The following is a 23409-nucleotide window of genomic DNA, read 5'->3' as shown; positions in this document are numbered from 1 at the left end:
ACAGGAATAGTTCTCCCCCTGCTGATTTTATTTGAACATTCAGGGATGTACAGTCTGTGGCATCAATAAAGTTCACAGCTTTTTACTGCAGACTACATCCCCAAGGAAAAGTGGTAGGAGCTTTAGGTCTCAAATTTTAACTGAAGGTAATCATTATACAGGTCTGGTAGAAGCTTCCCCTCGCACCCCGCCCCATGAGTATCCTTGTACAGGGGCTAGTCTTTTATAACTCCTGAGTCTCATTTAAATGATCCGGGATAGTGTCTCTCTAAAGGCTAGGAGGAATGATGCCAGAATTGGTAGGTAAACAAATGGGTTAGGAGCCTTAGCAGAGAACATTCCGATTTGTCCTCATCAGTAAGGATCTCAGAGAAATGCAATTTTTCAACCTAGCCTGGTTTCCCCTGGCCAGCGTCAGATTTCTCAAGGGTTTGATTCCAGGTAAGCATCCAGGACAATGGAAAAAAAGGCAACTGCAGCATTAATTACATCATTGAGCGGTTATGTTTAAATTTAGCCCTCACTGGTCTTCAGTGGTGGCCTTAGCGAACTTCAATGCTGTTGAAGATGTCATGTGAACAATGCAGCTTCAGACTAGAATGCAGATCTGGCCTAATCTTAATACATCCTAGCAACACCTTAGCACTGGGGATTGATTAAAATTAAAGCTCAAGGACAATCAAAATTGACCTCCAGTGAAACTGTTTCTTTTTGCCCCTCTTCCAAACTGATTTTATTTGAAAATCAATCACATATCTTACCTGTCTTCCAAAACTTTAATGTTGTCATGTAATGCTTTCTGGTGCTCTCTTAACTGCTGGTTTTTATTATAGTACTCTTCAAGTCTTTGAGCATCTCTGGAAAAAGATTAAATATCACGCACACAAAATATTACATTTTAAACATTTTCTGAATCAGTCTTGTGACAGTTTCCTGAATAGATGACAAATGATTATGTCAATTTGGCACCAAGTTCCTACTGGTTTACAAGTGGTAGGGTAGCACAGAAAATATTTGTCTATCTAGCTGTTTGGCATGTCATGACAAATGTAAACGTGAGGAATTTACTTGCTGAAACCAAAGTGAAGGTTCAAGAATGCACATTATAAAGTAAAGGAAACAGGCAGCAATTCTTCAAAGCTATGCAAGACTTCTGTTTTTTTTAAATGAAGAACTGGGATTAAATAATTCACTGCACGATTTACCCTTCATCACCTTTTCCTGTAGGACTTTGCTGGGCAGCTTCTCAGATATTTCTCAGCCACACTTAGTAAAATAAGATCATTTATCTGTTCAATTATGAAATAAATTTTATTCCAAGAGCAACTGTTCAACAAAAAATAAACTATTCCATCAGCAGTATTTTCTGATTCCATTTCAACTTGCCCTTTAGATTGAAATAATCAAGAGCTATGATGCACAGAACTCTGCAGATGGATTAAGGCAGTATGCATTCACATTTTAAAATTAACTGATTAAATTTTCAGTATTAGTTGAACACCAGGTGTTTAGAAAAATTCAGTTATTAATTTGTGAATAGTTCAGAGCTGCATTTGATACTTTAGAATGTCTTCAGGCTACAACAAGTTCAATCTCTGCAGCCAGTAAAATTTGGGCAGGTTTAAACGGATTCCTTCATTGTTTATCAGTTCCATTCATCTGCTCAAATTATACTGATAACGTTCTCAAAAATTCCAAAACTGATTTTAAAAAAAGAGGGAAGAATCACAAGTAAATTAATAATAAAACAACAGGAGCAGAGAGAGGTTAGGTCCATTTAACAGACGTGACTGACAGGTTAACGATGAAGTCCAGACTTGGTAATGGCCTTTGCCCCAGAGTCTATAGAATTGTTAGCTGCAATGTTCTGCAAAGTTTTACATAAGAGCTCCATTGTTGTGGTTATCTGTACTGAAATATTAAACTTTAGGAATTTGGGGGAGTCAGTAACTGACTCTTGTGAAGGACCATTGTGACCACAACGAGATATTTGTATAAAGACCAGCCATGTTGCAAGATATGCAATGAATCACCACAGACTATTTACTCATCTGTTAGATACCTACATTTGTGAACCATAACGAAAATCTTAAATTCACTTCTACTTAAAACAAAAATTTGTATGGTTCTTTGAATTCTGACATAGAAATAGATTCTTTCCAATATTCCTCAGAAATATTACATCAGTATCCTTATCAAACAATAAGTTCTGTAAGCTTCGTTGATCCACAGAAATTCCCCAAATTATTATTTTTTGCCTCATCATGCCAGACTGTTACACACGGCTTCCTACTCACATTCTGCAGGAAATGTGAAATTGGCCTAAACCAAGTTCACATGAAAATTCCTTATGAACCAAAAAGCAGAATTAAATAAGGTCTGAAAAAAAGTTTTAAAGATATGATGATCTATATTTGAAAGGCTTGCCTATCATTCAAAGAATAAAAACAAACTGCAAGGTGAGTAAAGTTTTTTTTCACTTCTTTAGTTATTCTTTACACACCAAAGGCAGACCACCATAGCAGTGTAAAAATCTAAAAGATCCCATTTGCACAGCTCCAACCCTGCTACTAAATAATTTGTTACAGGTCTGCATAATGTTTCCAAACTTGAGAGTTTAGCAAACATAAGAATTAAGAACCACCACAATGAGAGCATGCAGATTACGAAATCTATAGGCCACTTCTGATCGTTGAACAGCAAATGAAATGAGTGATCACTAATTTTCTGAAGCTGGCAAACAATTTTAAAAACAGGCCTGAGGAGCTCCTAAAAGCCAGAGCGAGTTGCATTTCACTGCTTATGACTGTGCTGAGCTTTGGCAAGATGAATCCTAATACAGTAATAAATAAACTTTATACCAAAACAGAAAAATCAACAGAAGATTATACTTTGCCGATCAGAATTTTAAATCTCAAACTTTGAATAGTGTTGTTTCCAGTTTTAAAACCAAGGCACCAATAGATTTATACAAAGTATTGCCTTCTGAATGGCGACATGTTTACAGTAAGAAACAGGAAATTGGAGATGGGCACTAGTTTGCAAGGACACAATGATCCTCTTTTTTTTAAAAAGTAGAATGATGATGCCGATTGCTGTTCTGAAAGAGGCAAAAGAAAAATTAACACTGTGCTTTCTCCACAGATACTGCCTGATCTTCAGAGTATTTCCAGCATTTTCCATTTGGGATAGTTAACACGCCAGTTAAGTACAGATAACACATGATCAGAAGAGATACTCTTATTTTGGTTGGATTCTGTATAATCCCTATTAGACATGATGGTGGAAGGCAGGGTGTTTTTATTGGTAAGTACCTTGACATTATTTTTTAAAATATAACCAGTCTAGTTTTCTAGGCAAACATAGTAGCCAGGTTGCATATTGCAAAACCCAGAAACAGTAACTTTTTTTGGAGGTAGCAATTAAAAGATCAACACTGGCAGAAGAAATTCATTGCTTCTCTTGGAAAGAGCAGGTATACTGTTGTATAAAATTTCTGCTTCACACAGTTTCATTCCACACTGAAAGATGGCATCTTGGGCAATAGAATGTGAACCCAGATTAACAGTCAAATCAATGGAATTAATTCCTTGCCAACAGCATCCTCTGCCTGCAGTGAAGGAAAAAGTCATAGCAGCTAAATTGGTTAAAGACATGCTGACAAGTACAATAGTACCGAACCACTGGAATCAAAGGGAGCAATATATTTTGTGTGTGCTGATGCCTTGGAGGCTGTCTAATGATCAAACTGATCATTTGAACTTCTGCTTCACACACCCTGCACCTTTCGGACAGCTGTGCAGGTGTTTGGGTCCGGGGTTGGTTGGTAAAGAAATATTCTACTGATTCCCTTGTTTAAGGTGTAGATTGGGGAGGGGCTGGGTATTTTATGTGCTGAAAAGCTAAAGGAGTCTAATTTGTCTGTAACAACCCCATGACACCATTTGCCACTCTGCTTTGACCTGTGGCTTACTAATTACTGACCCTAGAGTGTGTGGTAAAATTAGAGCCCTCCAGAGAATGACATGACTTCTTGAGAGTGTCTTTTGAAGGTTTTACATCACGATATTGTTAATTATGGCTTAGAACCATGCAGATGGATTCTATATTGAAAAAATGCATTTTAAATGGTTTTTATATTGACCTGTCCCTTAATAACATTGGTAACAGAGTGTAATTTTCTACTCTGATTTCAACTTCCTGTAAGTAAAAGTATGTACTTGATAAGCAATCTGTGGGAGATCAATCAGCATCTCACAATTATGGTTTACTTGATCGTTTTGCTGTCTTAAGCCTACAGATCAGTTTGTGGGTTTAAACACAGACCCATATTCAGATGGGACTATTGAATTCTTACACAATTTTTTTTGTAAGATGCAGGTTTTTTTGAGGAAAGGGCAGGGCCAGAATATGCCAACAGTAGAAGCAATCTTTGTTTCTGAGAGAAGCTTTCCCCTTCACACTCTCCTCCATTCCCCACCTTCACCTCCACACACACAGATTCTGCAGTTGTATTTCAGATATTTATGCATCTCTAAAAGGTTTTGTTCAGTTAATGCCTGATAGCACAGTCACTCCCTGTTACACTTTGCACAAATATGATGTCACCACCAGACATTTTCCCCTCCACCCCTCTTCACCATCCACACACATCCATCTCAAGCATTCCAAAGGAACTGTTCGTCTGCAACTCCCTGGTTCACTCTTCCTCCTCTATGAATATTCAGATCCCTTCTCATTTAACTTCAGGAGATGCAACACTTTCCCTTTTACTCATCCCTTTTCACCATCTAAGAATCCAAACAGGTGAAGAAATTCACCTGGAGGCACAAAACACTAGATGTTGGAATCTGGAGCAAAAAATAAACTGCTAGAAGAAATCAATGGGTCGAGCTGCATCAGATGAAGCCTGGTGGGGAAACGTGTTGAGACAGAGGCTGGTAGGTGGAAACAGATAAGGGTGGCATGATGGGCAGATGGTACCGGGTGGGGGACGGGAAGGGGATAGGAGAGGTGAACCAAGTGAGAAGAAACTCATGTGGATAGGTATGTGCTTTATTTTTTGAAGCAATTCACTTGCATTTTTTCCAGTTCAACCTTCTGCATTCCGTGCTCAGGATGTGCTGTCCTTGTCTTTGGAGAAATCAAACTGTGACAGTTTTGCAAAACGTCTCCAGAGTGTCACTCTGAAATTCCAGTCGCCTGTCCCTTCAATTCCCCATCCCACTCTGACCTCAATTTTTGGTCTTTTGCACAGTCCCAACAATGCCCAACTTAAGCTCCAGGAACAGTACTTCATCTTCTTATGAGGAATGTTACAGCCCTCAGATCTGAACATTGAATTCAACAATTTCAGATAACCAGTCTTTGTATCTGAATTGGACAGTTCTGAAGAAAGATCAAAAAACCTGTAACATTAATAAATGCTGCCCGATGTGCTGGATATTTACAACATTCTTTTACTTCAGATGCTGTATTCTGTTTCTCATAGTTCCAGCATTATTTCCCCTCTCCTCTGTTATTCTCCTCCTACTTACAGCTCCTGCAGACAGTTCAGCTGCAATCTAACAACCCTGCACCACCCTCTCTCAGCCGGCACTAACACCACTTGTGTCATTCAGCGTCCCTCTGACTCCATCTTATCACAGACACCCCCTTTGTTCTCTCCACCCCTGCCCCTTCTCTGCAACTTAAACATGCTCATTTTCTAACATTTCCTAGTTCTGATGAAAGGTCTATGTCCTGAAATATTAACCATATTTTTCTCTCTCAAGTGACGCTGCCTGACCTGATGAGTACTTCCAGAATTTTTGGTTTCCATTGAACAAAACCGAGCTATTCCCTGCAACAGGAAGAAAAATGTCAATGGGGATGTTCAAGTCTTCTCCAGCATCTTGTTTATTCAAATAGTTCCTGTTAAGTATCTGCATGGGCAGCTCAGAAAATAAATACGTCAGATACAAAATACTAGCAGCAGAAGCTAAAAATAAACCACACTCAACAAAGCTGGAAATCAATGACTTTTGTCCCAGTTAGCAGCAAATGAAAGGGCTTTATCCATTGGCCTGAATTGTGCTGACTTGTAACTAGCAAGGTAGCTGCTAGCTATCAGCTGTTCACACCTCTCTTTGTCAGAGTTCTGTGCCTGTGCAGTGAAAGACAGAGATCCATGGCAAGTTGGAGATCTGATGCCGACTGATATGTCTGCATACCCACTGTACCGCTGAGTCCAGCAGAAGTGTGACTCATTGAAGAGAGTCCAGAAAGAGCAGGTAATATGATCTACAACCTCATCCATCTGAATGGGGTCCTGAATGTTGTGAAAATGCTAAGTGCATGTAGGTGCTTTCCTTATTTTACTTGAACATTTTTAATAGATTGTTAGTGTTACAATGTGATTTTCTAAAATATTTAAACTGCATACATTTAACCTATTTAATCTATTTTAATAGTTTTCTTTTAAGTGTGGCTAAATTTCTAATGTGGAAGGAAGACATGCCAAATGAAGAGGAATGCTGTAAACAAATCTACAATTTAATGTTGTCTATTACTGCAGTAATTACAAGAGGCATCAACACCACACAAGAACTTCGGACATCTGACATCCATAAACACATTTGGGAGTTTCCATACCAGAATTTGTAAAGAAACTATCATTTTCCCAGATTGACTTTCACTCTTCCCATCCCTCCAACAGCTCTTTTCATGACAATCAGCCCCAACTCCTCTGGCTCAGCCTTTATGCAGCACAGATGGAGAGACAATAGTCAATAGTTCTCTTATTCTCATATGAAATAAGCCATGAAGAAATTGGACAGAAATATGAAATTTCAATCTGATAAATTTACTCATTTAGAAAATGGCTGCATTCAAGAAAGGAGTAGTAACTTGATGTTTATTTGTTTAGCAAGAAAAGGTTTCACTCTAGCAAACTCCAATACCCAAAACACTTTTTCTTGCCAAATGCAACTAGCAATGCATATTTGATGTTTATGTTAACTACTGAGACAGCTACTAGACATCACATTCCCATTCAGTTAACAGATAGAGGAATCTGGAGCTAAAAAACCTGTGGCAGTTCAAACTTGGGCAAAAAAAAAACAACTTGCGGATAATGCAGGAAAACAAGATTACATTCCACCAGATGAAGAATAAAGTTTGTTCAAACTTAACCTATATACAGGGAGAACCTCAAAGTTCTGTTCTAGATACCTTCTAACTCCAAGTCAAAGACTATTTCTTTTGTCTTGATAAAAGACCCGGAAACTAACTTGGCAGCTTCGAAGCTTCACACACCTGTTTACTCATTGAAGAGATGTATTAATTCTGCTGCTATTGTACAGTAAAATTTTAGAAGCAACAGAGAAAGCAGATGCTACCATGGCAATATTGAATGGGAGAGTGGACTCCAGAGTCTAATCTTCGACCTCTTAATTAAAGCATAAATAGTTGCAAACTGAAAAGAATCACTAGCAGAGTTTGGCTCAACAGGTTTCAGAAGCGGACAGAAATTCAAACTTTTCCTCTGCGTAAAAGCATCTTATCTTCTGGGCACCAAAGGTGAATTCTGCCCGAAGAACTAACTCAAACATGCAGCAACTAGATTAAGACATCTGTCTACAAACACTACATACGGGTTCCTTCTGTTGCCAACAGCTTCCAACGATCAACAGAGGTACTTTGAAATGATGCCATTTTCTCGGTTAACAGATTATACAGAAACTCTGACTAAATAATTGATACTGGGCAAACTAATTGGGCTAAAGGCTGGCCTAGATGGGTATGTATCCTTGAAGCCTAAAGAAATGGCTACAAAAGTAGTGGATGCATTAGTTACATTCTTCCAAAAATTCTTAGATTCCAGAGAAGTGCCAGAGGACTGGAAACTGCTAGTGTGATGCCCCTGTTCAAAAAAAAGGGAGGCAAACTACAACTATAGGCCTAACACACACTGTTGGAAAAATGTTAGAAGCAATTACTAAGGAAGTCTTAGCAACACCTTTGAAAAATCATAGTCAAGTCCAGCAGAGTCAGTACAGCATCAAGAGGAAATAATGTCGTCTCATTATAGTAAGGATGTAGAAGCTTTATAGAGGGTTCAGAGGAGATTTACTAGGATGCTGCCTGGATTAGAGAACAAGTTTTATGAGGAAAGGTTGAGTGACCTAGGGCCCATACTGTGCTGTATTGTTCTATGTAATGTCTGATAAATTTATTAGAATATTTTGAGGACGTCTCCACCAGTGGATAGAGAGAAACAAATAGAGAAATCTTATTTGGATTTCTAGAAGGCATTCAACAAGATGCCCCACAATAACAGCCCATTGCTGGAGATAAAATATTGGCAAGGATAGATATTGGGTAGGGAATTTTATTTACTTTGCGAGACCTTATCTCCCTTCCTGCCTATATTGTTGGGACCAACAACTTCAGGCTGCTCACCCTCCCCTTTCAGAATGTCCTGTGCCTGCTGAGAGACTTCCTTGACCATGGCACCAGGAAGGCAACACACCATCCTGGAGTCTCACTCGCAGCCACAGAAATGCCTGTCTGTGCTCTTGACTATAGAGTTTGCTATCACTACCACTTACCTAGACTTTGACCTATCCTGCTGAATAACAGAGCCAGCCATGGTGCTATTAATCTGGTTGCTGCTGTTGCTCCCCACCCCCCCCCCCCCCCCGAGAGGCCATCCCGCCAACAGTATCCAAAACGGTACACTTGTTAGAGAGGGGAACAGCCATAGGGAACTTCTGCAATACCTGCCTGCCCCTCCTGGCAGTTACCCAACTATCTAACTGAACTTGCAGTGTGACCACCTCCCTGACACTCCTATCGATCACACTTCTGCCTCTTTAGAATTGACTGAAGTGTCTGTGGAGGAACCCTTTGGGAACATTTCAGAGTCAGCGTACCCCATAAGGGCAAAAAGGCAAAGATGGTAAGTTTAGGGAACCTTGGTTAATAAAGAATATTAAAGGTTTGATCAGGGAAAAGAAAGCACATTCAGGTAAAGGAAATTGGTAAACTAATGAGTCACTTGAAGTTTGTAGGGGATATAGGAGAGAAAAAAAGTAGAAGGGCAAAAAGGGGCTTTGGCAGGTGGGATTAAGGAGAGCCCCAAAACCTTTTAAGTATATTAGAAACAAGAAGGTAATCAAGGAAGGAAATGGTTCCAAGGGACCTATTCCTTCCTTAGCTACCCTCTTGCTTCTAATATATGTGGAACCAGAAGATATGAGCAAAGTCTTAAATGAATACTTCTCTATGGTATTTACCACAGAGAAGAACATGGAGGCTGGAGAGTTCAGGGAGGGGTATCTGTTATTCAAGATCATGTCTGTATCATGAAGATGGAAGTGTCAGAAATATTGGTGCACATTAGAGTGGCTAAATCCCCAGGGCCTGATGAGATCAATACCAGGATGGTAAGGAAAGCAAGGAGGAAATTGCTGGGGCTTGGACAGAGATTTCTGCATCTTCGTTAGCCATAGGCAAGGTACCAGAGGACTGGAGAACAGCTAATGTTGTCCCCTTGTTCAAAAAGGCCAGTAGGGATAAGCCTGGAAACTATAAGCCAGTGAGCCTTATAGCAGTGGTAGGGAAGTTTTGGAGAAGGTTCTAAAGGACAGGATTTATGTTCACTTGGAAAGACAGGAACTGATCAGGAACAGTCAGCATGGTTTTGTGCAGGGGAGCTCATGTCTCACGAATATGATTGAGTTTTTTTTTGAGGGGAGAGCTATGAAAATTAATGAAGGAAGTAGACACCATTTATAATGGAACCTAGTAAGGTTTTTGTCAAGGTCCCACATGGTAGGCTGGCCCAGAAGATTAAGGCACAAGAGATTTTCGGTGTGTTGGCAAACTAGATCCAAAATTAGCTCAGTGATACGAGGCAGAGGGCAGAGGTGGATGGGTGTTTTTCATGACTGGAAGTCATGTACCATAGGGATTGGTGCTGGGACCTCTGTTGTTTGGAATATGTATAAATTACTTGGATGAGAATGCAGGTGGTATGATTACTTAGTTTGCAGACAACACAAAAATTGGTGGAGTCATAGATAGTGAAGGAGTTTGTCTAAAATTGTCTAAGGATGCGGCAGGACATAGATCAGCTGGAAAGTTCAGTGAAGGAGTGGCAGATGGAATTTAATCCAGACAAGTGTGAGGTAATGCACTTTGGGAAGTCAAATTCTGATAGGACATACAGAGTAAATGGCAGGGACCTTGGGATTGTTGATGTAAGAAGAGACCTTGAGGTGCAAGTCCATAACTCCCTGGAAGCAGCGACACAGGTGGACAGGGTAGTGCAAAAGGCATTAGGTATGCTCGCTTTCGTAGGCCGAGGCATTCAGTATAAGAGTTGGGATGTCATGTTGCTGCTGTACAAAACATTGGTTAGACCACTGCAGTATTGCGTACAGTCCTGGTCTCTACACTACAGGATGTGGTAGCCACAGAGTGCAAAAGAGATACACCTGGATGTTGCCTGGAATGGAGGGCTGTAGTTATAAGGAGAGATTGGATAGGATAGGATTATTTGCATAAGAACATAGGAGGCTGAGGGGTGACCTTATAGAGGTTTATATAATGATAAGGGGCAGGGGAGTCTAGAATTAGAGGGCAAAGCTTTTGAGGTGAGGGGGTAAATTTAAGGGAGATCTGAGGGGTAAGTTTTTCCCCCCCAGAGGGTGGTGAATATTTGGAAAGAGCTGCTAGAGGAAGTGGTGGAGGCACAATGTTTAAAAGGCATTTGGACATTTACTTCGATAGGAAAGGTGTAGAAGGATATGGGCCTAATGTGGGCACATGGGATAGGCATAGGTAGGTATGGCATGTAGCGTAACATCATTACAGTGCCAGCGATCGGGGTTCAATTCCCGCCGCTGTCTGTAAGGAGTTTGTATGTTCTCCCTGTGACTGCGTGGGTTTCCTCCGGGTGCTCCAATTTCCTCCCACATTCCAAAGACGTACGGGTTAGTAGGTTAACATGGGTGTAATTGGACGGCGTGGGCTCGTTGGGGCGGAAGGGCCTGTTACCGTGCTGTATAAATAAAGTCTTTTTCTATAAAGTTTTTTTTTATTATAGTCAGCATGGACAATGTGGGCTGAAAGGGCTCATTTCTGTGTTGTACAATTTTATGAGTATTGGCTAGTGGGCAGTAAGCAGGGGAATGGGGATCACTTTCAGGTCAGCAACTTGCAGCCACTGGGGTACCACAGGAAGACAACTATTTACAATATACAATAATGACTTGGAAAAGGAATTATATAGTCGGCAAATTCGCAGATGACATAAAAATAGTTGTGGGTTGAAGTTGAATTGCAAGGAGCTAAACAAACAGTTGAAGCAAATATGCTGTTAGGTTAGATAGGTCAAGTGTTAGGATGAAAGAGCAGGAAAGTGGACTTAGGGAATGTTGGATCAGCCATGATCCTCAAGGGGTTGAATGGTCCTAACCTGTTCCCATATTTTCAGTCTTTCATTACCACCATTGAATGCTTTCAGTTGGTAGACTGTGACCACATGGATAATTAACATATCATTAACAAACCAATGTCAAAATGATAATGAACCAAGTATCTCGAGTAAGCATATGCATGTTGAATGATATGATTAAGTAACTGAAAGAACTCATGACGGACAGTAAAACTGAAACACTAACAAATTCCTGAATGTTCAGCTCCTATAATGCTACCTTAGCACTCAGATATGAATTGACAAAAAGGTAGAGACATTTTTATTCTTCTGAAGATACACATTTTAACATTAACATTACTATTGTTAATTGCTTCAATTGTTATGTTAATGATAACTTTACAAAACACTGGTTTGGCCATAACAGAAGTAACCAAACAGTTCTGGTCACCACACTTTGAGATGTTAAGGTTGCAGAGATACTGTATAAGTAGATGTACCAGAATGATTCAGGGATGAGAGATTTCAGCTTTAAGGTTAGGCTGAAGAAACCTGGAGTTATTGTCCTTGGAGCAAATAAGATTGGGATGAGATTTAATGGAGATGCACAAAGTCATGACTGGTTTAGATAGGTAAAACAAGGAGATTTTTTTTAACCGGGGGACACCAATGCGAAATGAAGGGGCAAAGTACAACTGCATTTCTCCATTTGTGGCCTAACCAGTGTTTTATAGAGTTAATATAAAAGCCAAATCACACAATCAAATGTCAGAGACAATTAACAATAGTAATATCAATGTTAAAATTTGTATTGTCAGAAGAAATTGCCTGTAATATTATCTCCATATTTGCACATCAGTGTAGAGTTACAGATGTTTCAGCATTTGTCTGTATTTCAGATCGAGGGAATCAAACTACAGTTTTCTTTATAAAACAGTAGTCATGATCTGGAATTCACTGCCTGCAGGATGGTGGAAACAGAACCTATCAAATAAGCTCGTGATGGAAAATAATTTATCGGGCTATGGGAAAAGAGCCAGGAAACAGGACTGAAGAAGCCAGTATGAACTATCAGCTAAATAGACTTCTATGCTGCATTGATTTTATGATTACCTTTTGAAATGAAATGAAGTATAACAACAGAAAATTCAAAAAAATACATTGGCTGCTTCGCATAGCCAGTCTGCATTTAGTGGCGATAAACATTAAATTTTCCTGGCCTGTGTTTTGAACCACTCTAAAGACAGCTTTAACTATATTCAGTACATTATTAAACAATGTTTCAGAGTTAAATTAAGATACTTACAAGCATCTCTCCTTCTTTAGTTTGGTTACTTTTACTTGCAGCACTGTGATTAAAAATAAAATTACATTTCAGAAGACACAGGCAATAACAAGGATTATTAAACATTGCAATTAAATCAGACAGATAGGATGCAGAAATCCATTCTAGCCAATTAACTAAAATTATATCCCTCTCCTTCAGTAGGTTAGAGGCGGAGGAGGAAGAATTCATTGTGTGAAATACTACAGATGCTGGAAGTCTGGAACAAAATCAGAAAGCGTTGGTGGAACAAAGCAGGTCAGTCAGCGTTCATGGCAAGAACAAACTAGTTAATGCTTTGGCTCTTCGAAGAGCAGTTCTGACAAGTAGAGTCCCAAAGCAGTGTTTTTGTCTGTTGTCTCCAGTAAGACTGACTGACCTGTTTATTTCTCTAAGGGGTGATTAACATTATTGTTTAATTAACCATTAAAAGTGTGTAATTTCAAAGCTATAATACTTTAATACTTTATTCTCTGATCATTACTTTTTAGATCAATGCTTTTTAGAATGATATAAACCTAGACTGAAGCAGGATAATAAATTTTATAGACTAATGCAAATAACCTGAAAATCTAGTTACAGAAATAGATGATCCGCACTAAGAAGAACTTTCATTGGTATGATCCTTTTTTGAAATGGGTCTGCTCTTGACAAATAACGACCAGTCAAATCATGTTAAATTATGCATCCAGTTCTCCATAGGAACAAAGTATTTCTTTTTACAAGAAAGAAATTCAAATATTGGTTGCATGTCAAGAGTAACCTAGTCAGGTGATCATGTACTAAAGATCCTGAGGATCCATGTAATCAGATCTCTCTGCTCTCCCTATTCAGGATGATCAGCAATATTTATGGTAAGAACTCAAGTTACTGATTAGTCTTAATAAAGATATCCATGTAATGACAAAGATAAAATAAGACAGCCCACCTAACTTCGAATTAGGTAGTTAACAGCCTCACCCAGCCCAGTCAATGCTATAATCAATCCTGAACATCTACAGACATGTCTAAATTGAGAAACCAGGTACACAGACTAAAGTAGCAGAAGGCTGATAGAATCATACTGTGTAGCCAACATCCCTAATTACATCATCCCTGGATACCTGCTATCCCAAAAGTAGGACAAACCCACCAGTGGTTTACAATCAAGAGGGAGTGACCCTGGGAGTCCTCAAAAACAGATCATGAAACTTCAAGACAAGAGTATCAGGTCAAACACAGATGAAGAAACCTGCTGATTACCTCCTACCATCTTCCTTCTGCTGATAAATCAGCCTGCTTAATGTTGAGCAACACTTACAAAAAAACACCAAGGAAAGCAGGGGCACAGGAAGTACACTGGCTGGGCACTTTATTGTCCATTATGAACAGCTTGGTAGTATCATCACTGACCGAAGGATACAGCTCTCAAACAGGATCTGCGGCATGGTAGAAGTACAAAAAAAAAGTGGAAAAGACTACTTGAGTTAATTTTCATTCATTTTCATTCACATATGTCACACAGACAGATCACCCACTATAGGAGAGGCCAATACACATCACTCATGGACATCATCTCACAGGGACATCATCCCACTTTTATGTGGCACCACTGTGCTAAAATGAGATAGATTCAGCAAAGTCCACCAGTTCAAACCAAGAATCCAAAAGGCTCCATTACACATCAGTTCCTTAAACACAAGACTACCACCTCCTTTGCAATAGGGAACCAATCCTGTCTCACACCATGTTAAGAAACATAACAGAAATGGCACCAGGGAAGGTGCCAAACTGGAGAACCTATAACATACAATGGCATGCATAATCAACACCAAAATCAGCTAACTGGTCCTGCCATTAACAGATCAGATCAAAACTCTTCAAAGCTGCTGTGCCCTCTTGTGAAAAAATGGTAGACAATCAAAATGCCAACATGAGGCTTCAAGAATATTCCTATTATCATCATCAATGGTAGCAAAGCAAGCAGTAAAAGTCAAGACTGAATCCTGCAACCATCTTTAGCCAGAAGTGGATGGTCTATCTCAGCTTCTTCCTACGTTCCCACTATTATAAAACCAGTTTTCAGACAATTCAATTCACTTCACATTATCAAGCAGCAACAGGCATACAGGATACAAGGGCTCTAGAACCTGACAATATCTTCATTACAACACTCAAGACTTCTGCTCCAGAACTAGACAATTCTCTAGCCAAGCTGTCCTATGCAGCAACAAAACTCACATCCAACTAAACCAGCGTGGAAAACTTGTACTCAAATGTCCTGACTAACAAAACCAGGACAAATACAATCTGGCCAATTACCATCTATTTTTAGTATACAGCTAGAAGGCAACGTTAATAGTGCAATCAAGCAGCACTTTCTAATGACCTGCTCACCAATGCTCTGTTTAGATTCCAACAGGACCACAAATGTTCCACCCTCTGTTTCCAGCCTGGTTTCAAACACAAGCAAAAGAACCTAATTCCAGAAGAGGTGAATGAGACCATTCTTGACACCAAGACAAAACTTGACCTAGTCTGACCACAGGAAGCCCTGGCAAATTGAATTCAAGGGGAATCAAGGAAAAAATGCTCCACTGGTTGAAGCCAGGCCTAACAAAAGAGAAAATAGTTGTGGTTATTAGAGATAACTCATCTAAACCCCAGCATAACTCAACAGGAATTTCTCAGCGGCAGCAGTACCAATCTCCTACAGATGTTTCATGATGCAGGCAAAAAATTGGAGACATTTGCTGGTGGCTGTAGTGACTGTACATTCACAACTCCTCAGATAATGAAGCAGCCAATGGCTCTGTGCAACAAGACTTAAATAACCTTGTCACTTTATGTAAGCCTTGCCAGTGACATCCACATCTCAAGAATGAGTAAAAGAAACAATGCACTTTAACATTTGCACAAGTGGGTGGTTTGTTTACATCATTAGTGCTTGGATTTATTTTTAAAATATAATGTCAAGTGAGTGGTTTATATCAGTGGGTCCTGCCCACACTCTCAAATGAATACCTCCTCTGCAGCATCTCTCTGCACAAGTGCAAACCCAGATCTTTCTTGGCAGCAAGAGTGTCTTTTGTAGCCTCTGGCAAGACCTAGTTGTCAGTTCAAAGATCCTGGAAAATATTAAAACTTCAGGCACATGATCTTCAATATAATTTACAGTGGTAAAGTTAGTCTATTGATGTTTACTCTGGTGCATTTATTCTGCTTCAGTGCAATTATAAATAACAGAAAATATTTATAAACTGTGATGATGTTCTTTTCTATGAAAAGCAGCACACATAACTGAAGATATTAATTAACACAGTGAAAGAATAATAGTTAATTCTGGGGTACCCTACTCTTCTGCACAACTTGCTTAATGCTACAAGTTTCAAATCAAAACAGATGTGCTTCTGCTAGTTAAAAATGCATCTTGTTGTTAATAAAGCTGGGAAACCTGAATTGGAATATGTGCCTTTGATACATCCCTGTGACAGGCACAATATTAAGTCTTTACTGCTGTACATCTCTCTCAAAGCAAAACCTAGACTTGAATCAAGTATTGTATAGTGTGAAAAAACTCTTACAATATCAAAGATTAGTTGTTCAATCTAAAAACAGGCAAATTTTATAAAGTAATCACAAGTTTATTCTACGTTTGAAAAATGGATAAAAACATGCTTGAAGCTTTTTAAAACAGGGCTTTCCATTTATAAGCATTCAGCACTTGTAGGGGTGTGTGTGTGTGTGTGTGTGTGTGTGTGTGTGTGTGTGTGTGTGTGTGTGTGTGTGTGTGTGTGTGTGTGTGTGTGTGTGTGTGTGTGTGTGTGTGTGTGTTCCATCTTGTGGATCAATAATTAAATAGAAGGGAAAGAAAGCCTTTCTATTGCTCTGTCAAATAGGTAACTGCAATTAAAAACATTTGATATGAACTTTAATCCTGATCCACACCCAACTAAAGGTATGAGACTGCCCAACAATACAGCTCCTGTATGAACAGGCATTCAGTTTAACAAAACATTCCAAATTGAAACAAGCGCAACCTGAGCCTCCAACAAGAGGAATAACTGCACTACATGTAATTCAAACCCAAAATCCAAACAAGTTAAATAACCTAATAAAGGCCTTTCCCCCAACATAAAATATGGACAATTCTAAATATTGTTTATAAAGCTTGGTAAGTATCAAAGTCCAAGCAATTTCAGGGGGGAAAAAAATCATTCTCACAGAGCCTTTAATTCAAAGTTAAGGAAACAAATTTTCTAGCCCAAAAAATTGCAACATTTGCTTCTCATTAGATGCTGCCAGGGAGCTAATGTTTCTCATCCAGCACAGTGTAAGTGATTAGCATAGAGTATACTAGAATGGTACTCTATAACCAAAAGCTGAGTGTCCAAACTCCTCGAACAGAGGGGCTCACCAGTAGCTTCATCCATGAATAAATAACGTAGTCTCTCTCTTAAGCAGCCACCTTAGCAATTTTCAGGGAGACTGCCTAGCTCCTTTCTGGCTTGATGGGAGCTTGTTGCAAGAGCAGCAATGTAGTAGAACTATTAGTATTCATAGTGGTGTTAGTAAAAGAAAAAAAAAATTCATTATAAGATCAATGATAAAACAATAGGAGTATGTTGGGTCAAGGAGAGGAGTAATTCTCATACTGTAGCAGGAAAAAAGGTTACATGGATCTAGAAAAGACAGAAGTCAGCAAACTCAGGAAGACTCTTCTGACATATTTATACACAAGTTACACCAGTATTACATGACAATAAGACAAAGACAATGATTGGCAATAAAACTAAGAGGATTAGTGACCTTTATATTTCATCAAATTTTCAGGTGCTATTTGGAGCACATACTGTATTACATAAAACTGTCCGTCTGTTCTGAAATTAGTTGGGACAGTTATACAAAAAAACATGTTAAAGGAGTAATCTCCCACCCCCCCCCCCCCCCACCACACACACTTGCATTGCATGTTTGGCATTGCCATGGCTCAATCTTGAATTGCAGCAGCAGGTTTAACAAGAACAAGGTCACCTCGAAAAAGGTAATTTATGCGACACTCCTTCCTTATCTGCAAATTTTATCAGAAGCCTGCAGAGCCATACAACGTACTTATGTGTGAAAGTACAAGACACTACCTTCTTTAATTTATAAGAGCTGTGTTGGAGAATAAAAGTTGCACAATCTCAGTAACCTAGAAGTGATTAGATCCATTAGCAAAATATTTCAATCCTCAACATACTTTTATTTTAAAAACACAAAGAAAAAAATTAAATGAAGTTTTTTTTTAAAAACATAGCACTGTTAATACAAAATACACCTAAAGACCTACCACAATTGGTGACCACATCTTGATTACATCAGCATTTGGAATTAGTTCATGGAAAGCAAGTTTTAAAATGATGTTGGAGAGCATTTAAACTAATTGGGCAGGGAAGGGGTACCAGATAATAACAGAAAAAGAGCTGCAATGGCATTAGAGAAGTGGAAGATAAATAAAAGCTGTAAATTGCATTACGTTAATAGCAACCTAACAATTAACAAGGTTTATGAATTAAGGCACTAGCTGCCACATTGTGACATACATGTAACCAACACATACTGCTCAAATAGGGACAGGAATATATTGTTAATATCCCAGATTATCAATGTCTCAGCTTTGAAAGAGATGGAGAAAGAAGAGTGTTATCAAGGATGGTGTTTTAACTCCAAATACGAAACGATGTTACAGTTCATCCTTGCACTGAATATATATGACTTGGAACAGAGGGTGAATGTTACTTAGCTGGGAATTTCTTTATAGAACTCCATGTAAAACAGAAGAAATGAGCACATTTGTGGGTGAATTTGAAGGTGTAAAACAGAGCAGTGAAACTAGGAGATTCTAATTTGCTTTAATAGATGTACTGGGGAAAAACAGTACACAGTGAAGGAAAGGATCATGAACGGGAGAATTCAGGAATGAGTAGGGACTGAAGGGTTTCCACTAATGCAAGGGGAGAGGGATACACTCAGAAACCGCAGGCCAGTCAATCCAATAAGTAAACGCAGAGTTATCAGAGGTTAAATAACTAATTTGGAAAGGCATGAGTTATAGTATAACAGCAAGCATTGAGCAGAAGATTGCCTCTGATCAACTTCACAAGGAAATGTGAATTCCTCTGCTAGTGTATCAAGCAGCAGAGATAAGATTCAAAATAATCACAAAATATTGTGAAAGGGATGGGATTTTTTCCCCCTCCACAGAGTTAATTAAATATGGAACTGTGGTTGGTGGTTTCTATTCATGGACAGGGAATTGATAAGGGATTTACAGGATTTCCAACAAAATACAAGGTTGTGACTTCAAACATGATTGATCTTTCAAGCAGCCTGCACAGACACGAGTTGTCATATGACCTCCACCTGCGCTGTAAGCTTTTACGCTTTATGAAATTTCTTGTCCAAAAAAGTGATTTTTCTTTTGAAGAAAATATTAAAACAAATAAGTTCCAACAAGTTTACTAGGAATTTCTGATATACAATGGCTGAAGTATCTAAAAACGTTTGCAGACACATTTTAAACAGCAGAGAGCAAGATCCCAAATTACTAGAGTTATCACATTATATGGATACTAGAGCTAATGTCAACATGACCTAACTTTCTTCAAAAGTTGCAATAAATCTCTAAAGTGAAAAGTGAGAGACTAGTTGTAACAGAGGCATTATAACTAGACCATAGAAAGGGAAATTTCAAGTTCTTAAATGGGAAATTATGCAACTTCATTACAATTTTCATATTTTCAGCATTAGAGAAAACTGTCCCTTCAGCCTCCATCTAGCATTAAAAATATCTGCTATTCAGACTGTAGTCAGTATTAATCTAAGCAGGTTTATCTGATGCAAACATTACATAAATAGGAGATTACATCATCTTAGCCAGCTCTCAAAAGAAATGTGGTTAGTCATAATTTCACAACAGACTACATTGAATGAAGGGTAGATCATTGTTAGTACAGCCAAATGGCTTGTGGCACATTTAAACAAGCCATTATTTTATACCTAACACCTGCACAAGTACAGAAGACTTCAAATATCAGAGATATTAACATGGATAAAACAAACAAAAAAATGCTGCAAGTACTCAGAAAGAAACAGTTAACCTCTGACCTGCTAGGTGTTCCAACATTTTATATGTTTATTTCAAATTTCCACCATCTGCAGCTTTTTGGCTTTAAATACACTAATTAATTTTGTTTTCGTTGTTTGGCTGCACCTGAATTTGATATTAGCAATGGGAAAATTCTAAGCTTTGGCACAGAATTTAAGCACAGTTTAAGATTTTAAAAATGCCTGCCCGACGGCTGAAAATGCATCTGCCCTGACACCACACCCTTAAAATATATACTTGATGAATGAGAAAGGATTTTAACAAATGCCTGAACATTTAAATGTTTCACTCCACCTCATTTAAGAAATGCACCAGATGGCAAACTGTTTTTCACCTTCTTAAGTAACACTAAGAAACACTGAATTCAGCCATTTCGTGTTGTGTTCTATCACTAGATAGTGAAAAGGTTAAATATTTCATGCAATTATATCCCCCTATAAAGCATCCAGCATCTTTTTATTGAATCACCTAACCCAACTACATTGAAGGACTGGGAAATGAGTAAGAAACAAAGTACAAAAGAAAGAGGGGAAAAAAAAGAGAAAGCACATATTTTCTTTTAAAGTTTATAAATTAAATGTATTGATTGTAGAAGTGGAGTTTCACAGTTTATATTGCTCCTGCTCCTGATTGGCATTGTAGGAACATGAATTGCCTTGCCTTAAAAAAAATACCTGCACAATTAAATGGTAATGCTAATTTTCTACATGATGTTTAATTAAAAATTAATATGCAGATGTAGCAACTTCATGAAACATACAGGTAGATTGAAAGTGATCTGCACAAAATGTTGTGACGGTTTAAAGAAATATGTTATAGGATGAAATTGTTGTGAAGCATCTTAAAAGGACTTCAACCTGAGGGGAAAAGTTCTGGGGCTGTGACATTCAAATTCTAAACTACCCTACGGAATAATTAATGAAAGGCTTTTATCCCCTCTAAGCAGATCACATTTCTGTTTCAGGAGACTCCTCCATTTCATTGTAATACACAGATCAATTTTGTAAAGACTCCATGATGACACAGCCAGGCAAGATACGGACTCTGTCCTATTGGTGGTAATAAAGCACCAACAAAAAACTTCTTTAAGGATCAAATCCCTTAAGTCTATTACTGCACAGATGCAGCTGCAAAAATGGACTTGAACTTTCTTCTAATATTACCAGTCTAGGGATTCAAACCACTTTGAATGGTAGCATTAGACAGATCCAGTTGATGATTTTTTCCCTTAAGTTCCTAACTAGAGAAATTTCAAGAAATGTAGCGGTTAGCATAACGCTTTACAGCACCAGCGACCCGGGTTCAAATCCAACCACTGTCTGTAAGGAGTTTGTACGCTCTCCCCGTGTCTGCATGGGTTTGCTCCGGGTGCTCCGGTTTCCTCCCACATTCCAAAGACGTACAGGTTAGGAAGTTGTGGGCATGCTACGTTGGCGCCAGAAGCATGGCGACACTTGCAGGCTGCCCCCAGAACACTACGCAAAAGATGCATTTCACTGTGTTTCCACGTACATGTGACTAATAAAGATATCTTATCTCTTAAAATCAGCAGTAAATTCTAGGCTCAACACCGGGCTGAGAGTCATACTTAAATAACAGAAGCCAAGAATGTGTTAAAGACACAGTGAATGCTCACTGTATCCCACACATCCAGCCTTATTGCTGGCTTAAGGGTACTCTACAGAGCTATCAGCTTAATTGGGTTTAGACCAAATCAGTGAAATTCAGAAAGGTACACCAGTAATTGGTATAAATTGTTAAATGTAATAGCTGTGGGAAAGCACGAAGTTCCATATCGTATCACAATGATACATAGTTTCACCAAAATTGTGTCATTTGACCTAACCAACCGTGTATGAAGCACGCTGAGGTAAGAATGTAGCTTGCTCACGCTAAAATGGCAAGCAAATCAGCTCTGAGCTTTTGGAAACTCCTTCACAGAAGACCTTCTTATTTATTTTGTGGGACTGTTTGAAGTGAATGAATACCATAGATAAAGTACGTGTTGCAAATATTTGTGTGTTCTCCAACTCATTTGAGGAATTGCAATGGAAGACATGCAGGAACACTGGAAAATGACATTACACTATTTTTACAACATTTCCACAGTTGGTTATAGTATATGATTATGGCAATACAAAGAGTAAAATTCTCAGGAAATTCATCCAGATATCAACTCCATCCCTATTCTTCCTCAAAATATAAATAGTGATTAATCTGTGAAACACATGACCGACATAATATTGGTTAGTACTCTAAAAATTATACCAAACAGCTAGCTCTGTTCTTGTGACATTTGTGTAAAAAAAAATCCCCTTCTGCAGACTAAGCCACAGCAAGAATAATGATGCATACTAATTTCATGATTCCTTGGCAGAGGGGGAGGGAGGGGGGGGAGGGAGAGAGGGGGGGAGGGGGAGAGAGAGAGAGAGACAGAGAGAGAGAGAGAGAGAGAGACAGACACAGAGAGAGAAACCGAGTTTCTCCTGCTATTTTCTTATCTTCTAATGAATTAAATATAGGGACCAAAACCCTCACAAAAACAATCTTATGCATGGAATTTTAAAGTAAACATGATGCTAATCGAGCTGAAGTAGTCACCTTGCACTTCGTTGTCATGGCACTCTTTCAGTTTGGTCCAAATATCCTTAAATAAATCTGCAGTAGCTTCAGCTATGCTCCCGGTGCTTGGACTCCCACAACTCACGCTGGAGCTGCTCATGGTACAGCTTGTGTGTAGATTTTCAAAGCTACATACTGCAATTAAAATAAAATCCACCTCAATCAATCTTCACCTGCAAAACAGATTAGGTAAAAAAAATTTTTTTAGATTAAAAGAAAATGTTTTCCCACTGCCCACCCCTAATGTCCTCCCTACCAGAAGCTAAATAGATGGATCCAAATAAAGAAACAACCTGCAATCTCAAACATTCCAAGTAAATCCCACACAAGCTTTTTTTATTTTTGTTAAATGCCCAAGCTGCAAACACTCTCCAAAACTACCCAGTCAAATTGTTCATCGCCATCTTTGTGAACAGATAGTACTGGGGCAATTCCTGGATAGAGAAAGTAAGTGAGAGAAGACTTTGGAAAGGCTACGGAAAGGCTTTGAGAACAACACTTGAGTACAGGGGCCAAGGACTGAAAAGCTCTACCATCAGGATGCACTGTAGTCTAAAGTCAAAAGATGACTACTGTGCAAAGCAGTAAAAAAGTGAGTAGGAATTAGAGCCTGACCAGATACCAGAAGAATTTTAGGTGAACTGGAGTTTGATATCCCAGAAAGGAGAATCTTGGAGGTGACAAAGTCCTGGGGATTTTGCCAGTAATATGCAAGAAGCAATGGAAAAAAATGTTGCAAAAGCAGCAACAGTCAGTCTTGGAGATCAACTCATGTTATCTTTGATCTGAGTCCATCTTGAGTCAGTCCGATGACCGAGTATCATGTTATGGCCTGATAATGTACCCAGAAGGAGAGAAATGTTATGGTGAACCCATTTGCCAATCACATGCCATCAATATTAAATAAGTACA

The 23409-nt window shown here is 38.8% G+C and overlaps 1 protein-coding gene across 1 annotated transcript in view; it reads right to left on the bottom strand.

The window, feature by feature from the left end:
• Positions 1–23409, bottom strand: part of rbbp8 (retinoblastoma binding protein 8) — a 64297-nt gene that overhangs the window by 39634 nt on the left and 1254 nt on the right. The window contains exons 2-4 of the mRNA XM_052022620.1: positions 22477–22670; positions 12729–12771; positions 762–857 (exon numbers count right to left, since the gene is read on the bottom strand). Of these exons, the coding sequence (XP_051878580.1) occupies positions 762–857; positions 12729–12771; positions 22477–22597 (260 nt within the window). The 5' untranslated portion in view covers positions 22598–22670. The remainder of the gene's footprint in view (positions 1–761; positions 858–12728; positions 12772–22476; positions 22671–23409) is intronic.

The sequence above is a fragment of the Pristis pectinata genome, chromosome 9 (genome assembly GCF_009764475.1).
Source record: "Pristis pectinata isolate sPriPec2 chromosome 9, sPriPec2.1.pri, whole genome shotgun sequence".
Lineage (NCBI taxonomy): Eukaryota > Metazoa > Chordata > Chondrichthyes > Rhinopristiformes > Pristidae > Pristis > Pristis pectinata.
Note: the sequence above shows the minus strand (reverse complement) of the source record. Positions and strands in the feature narration are given on the sequence as shown.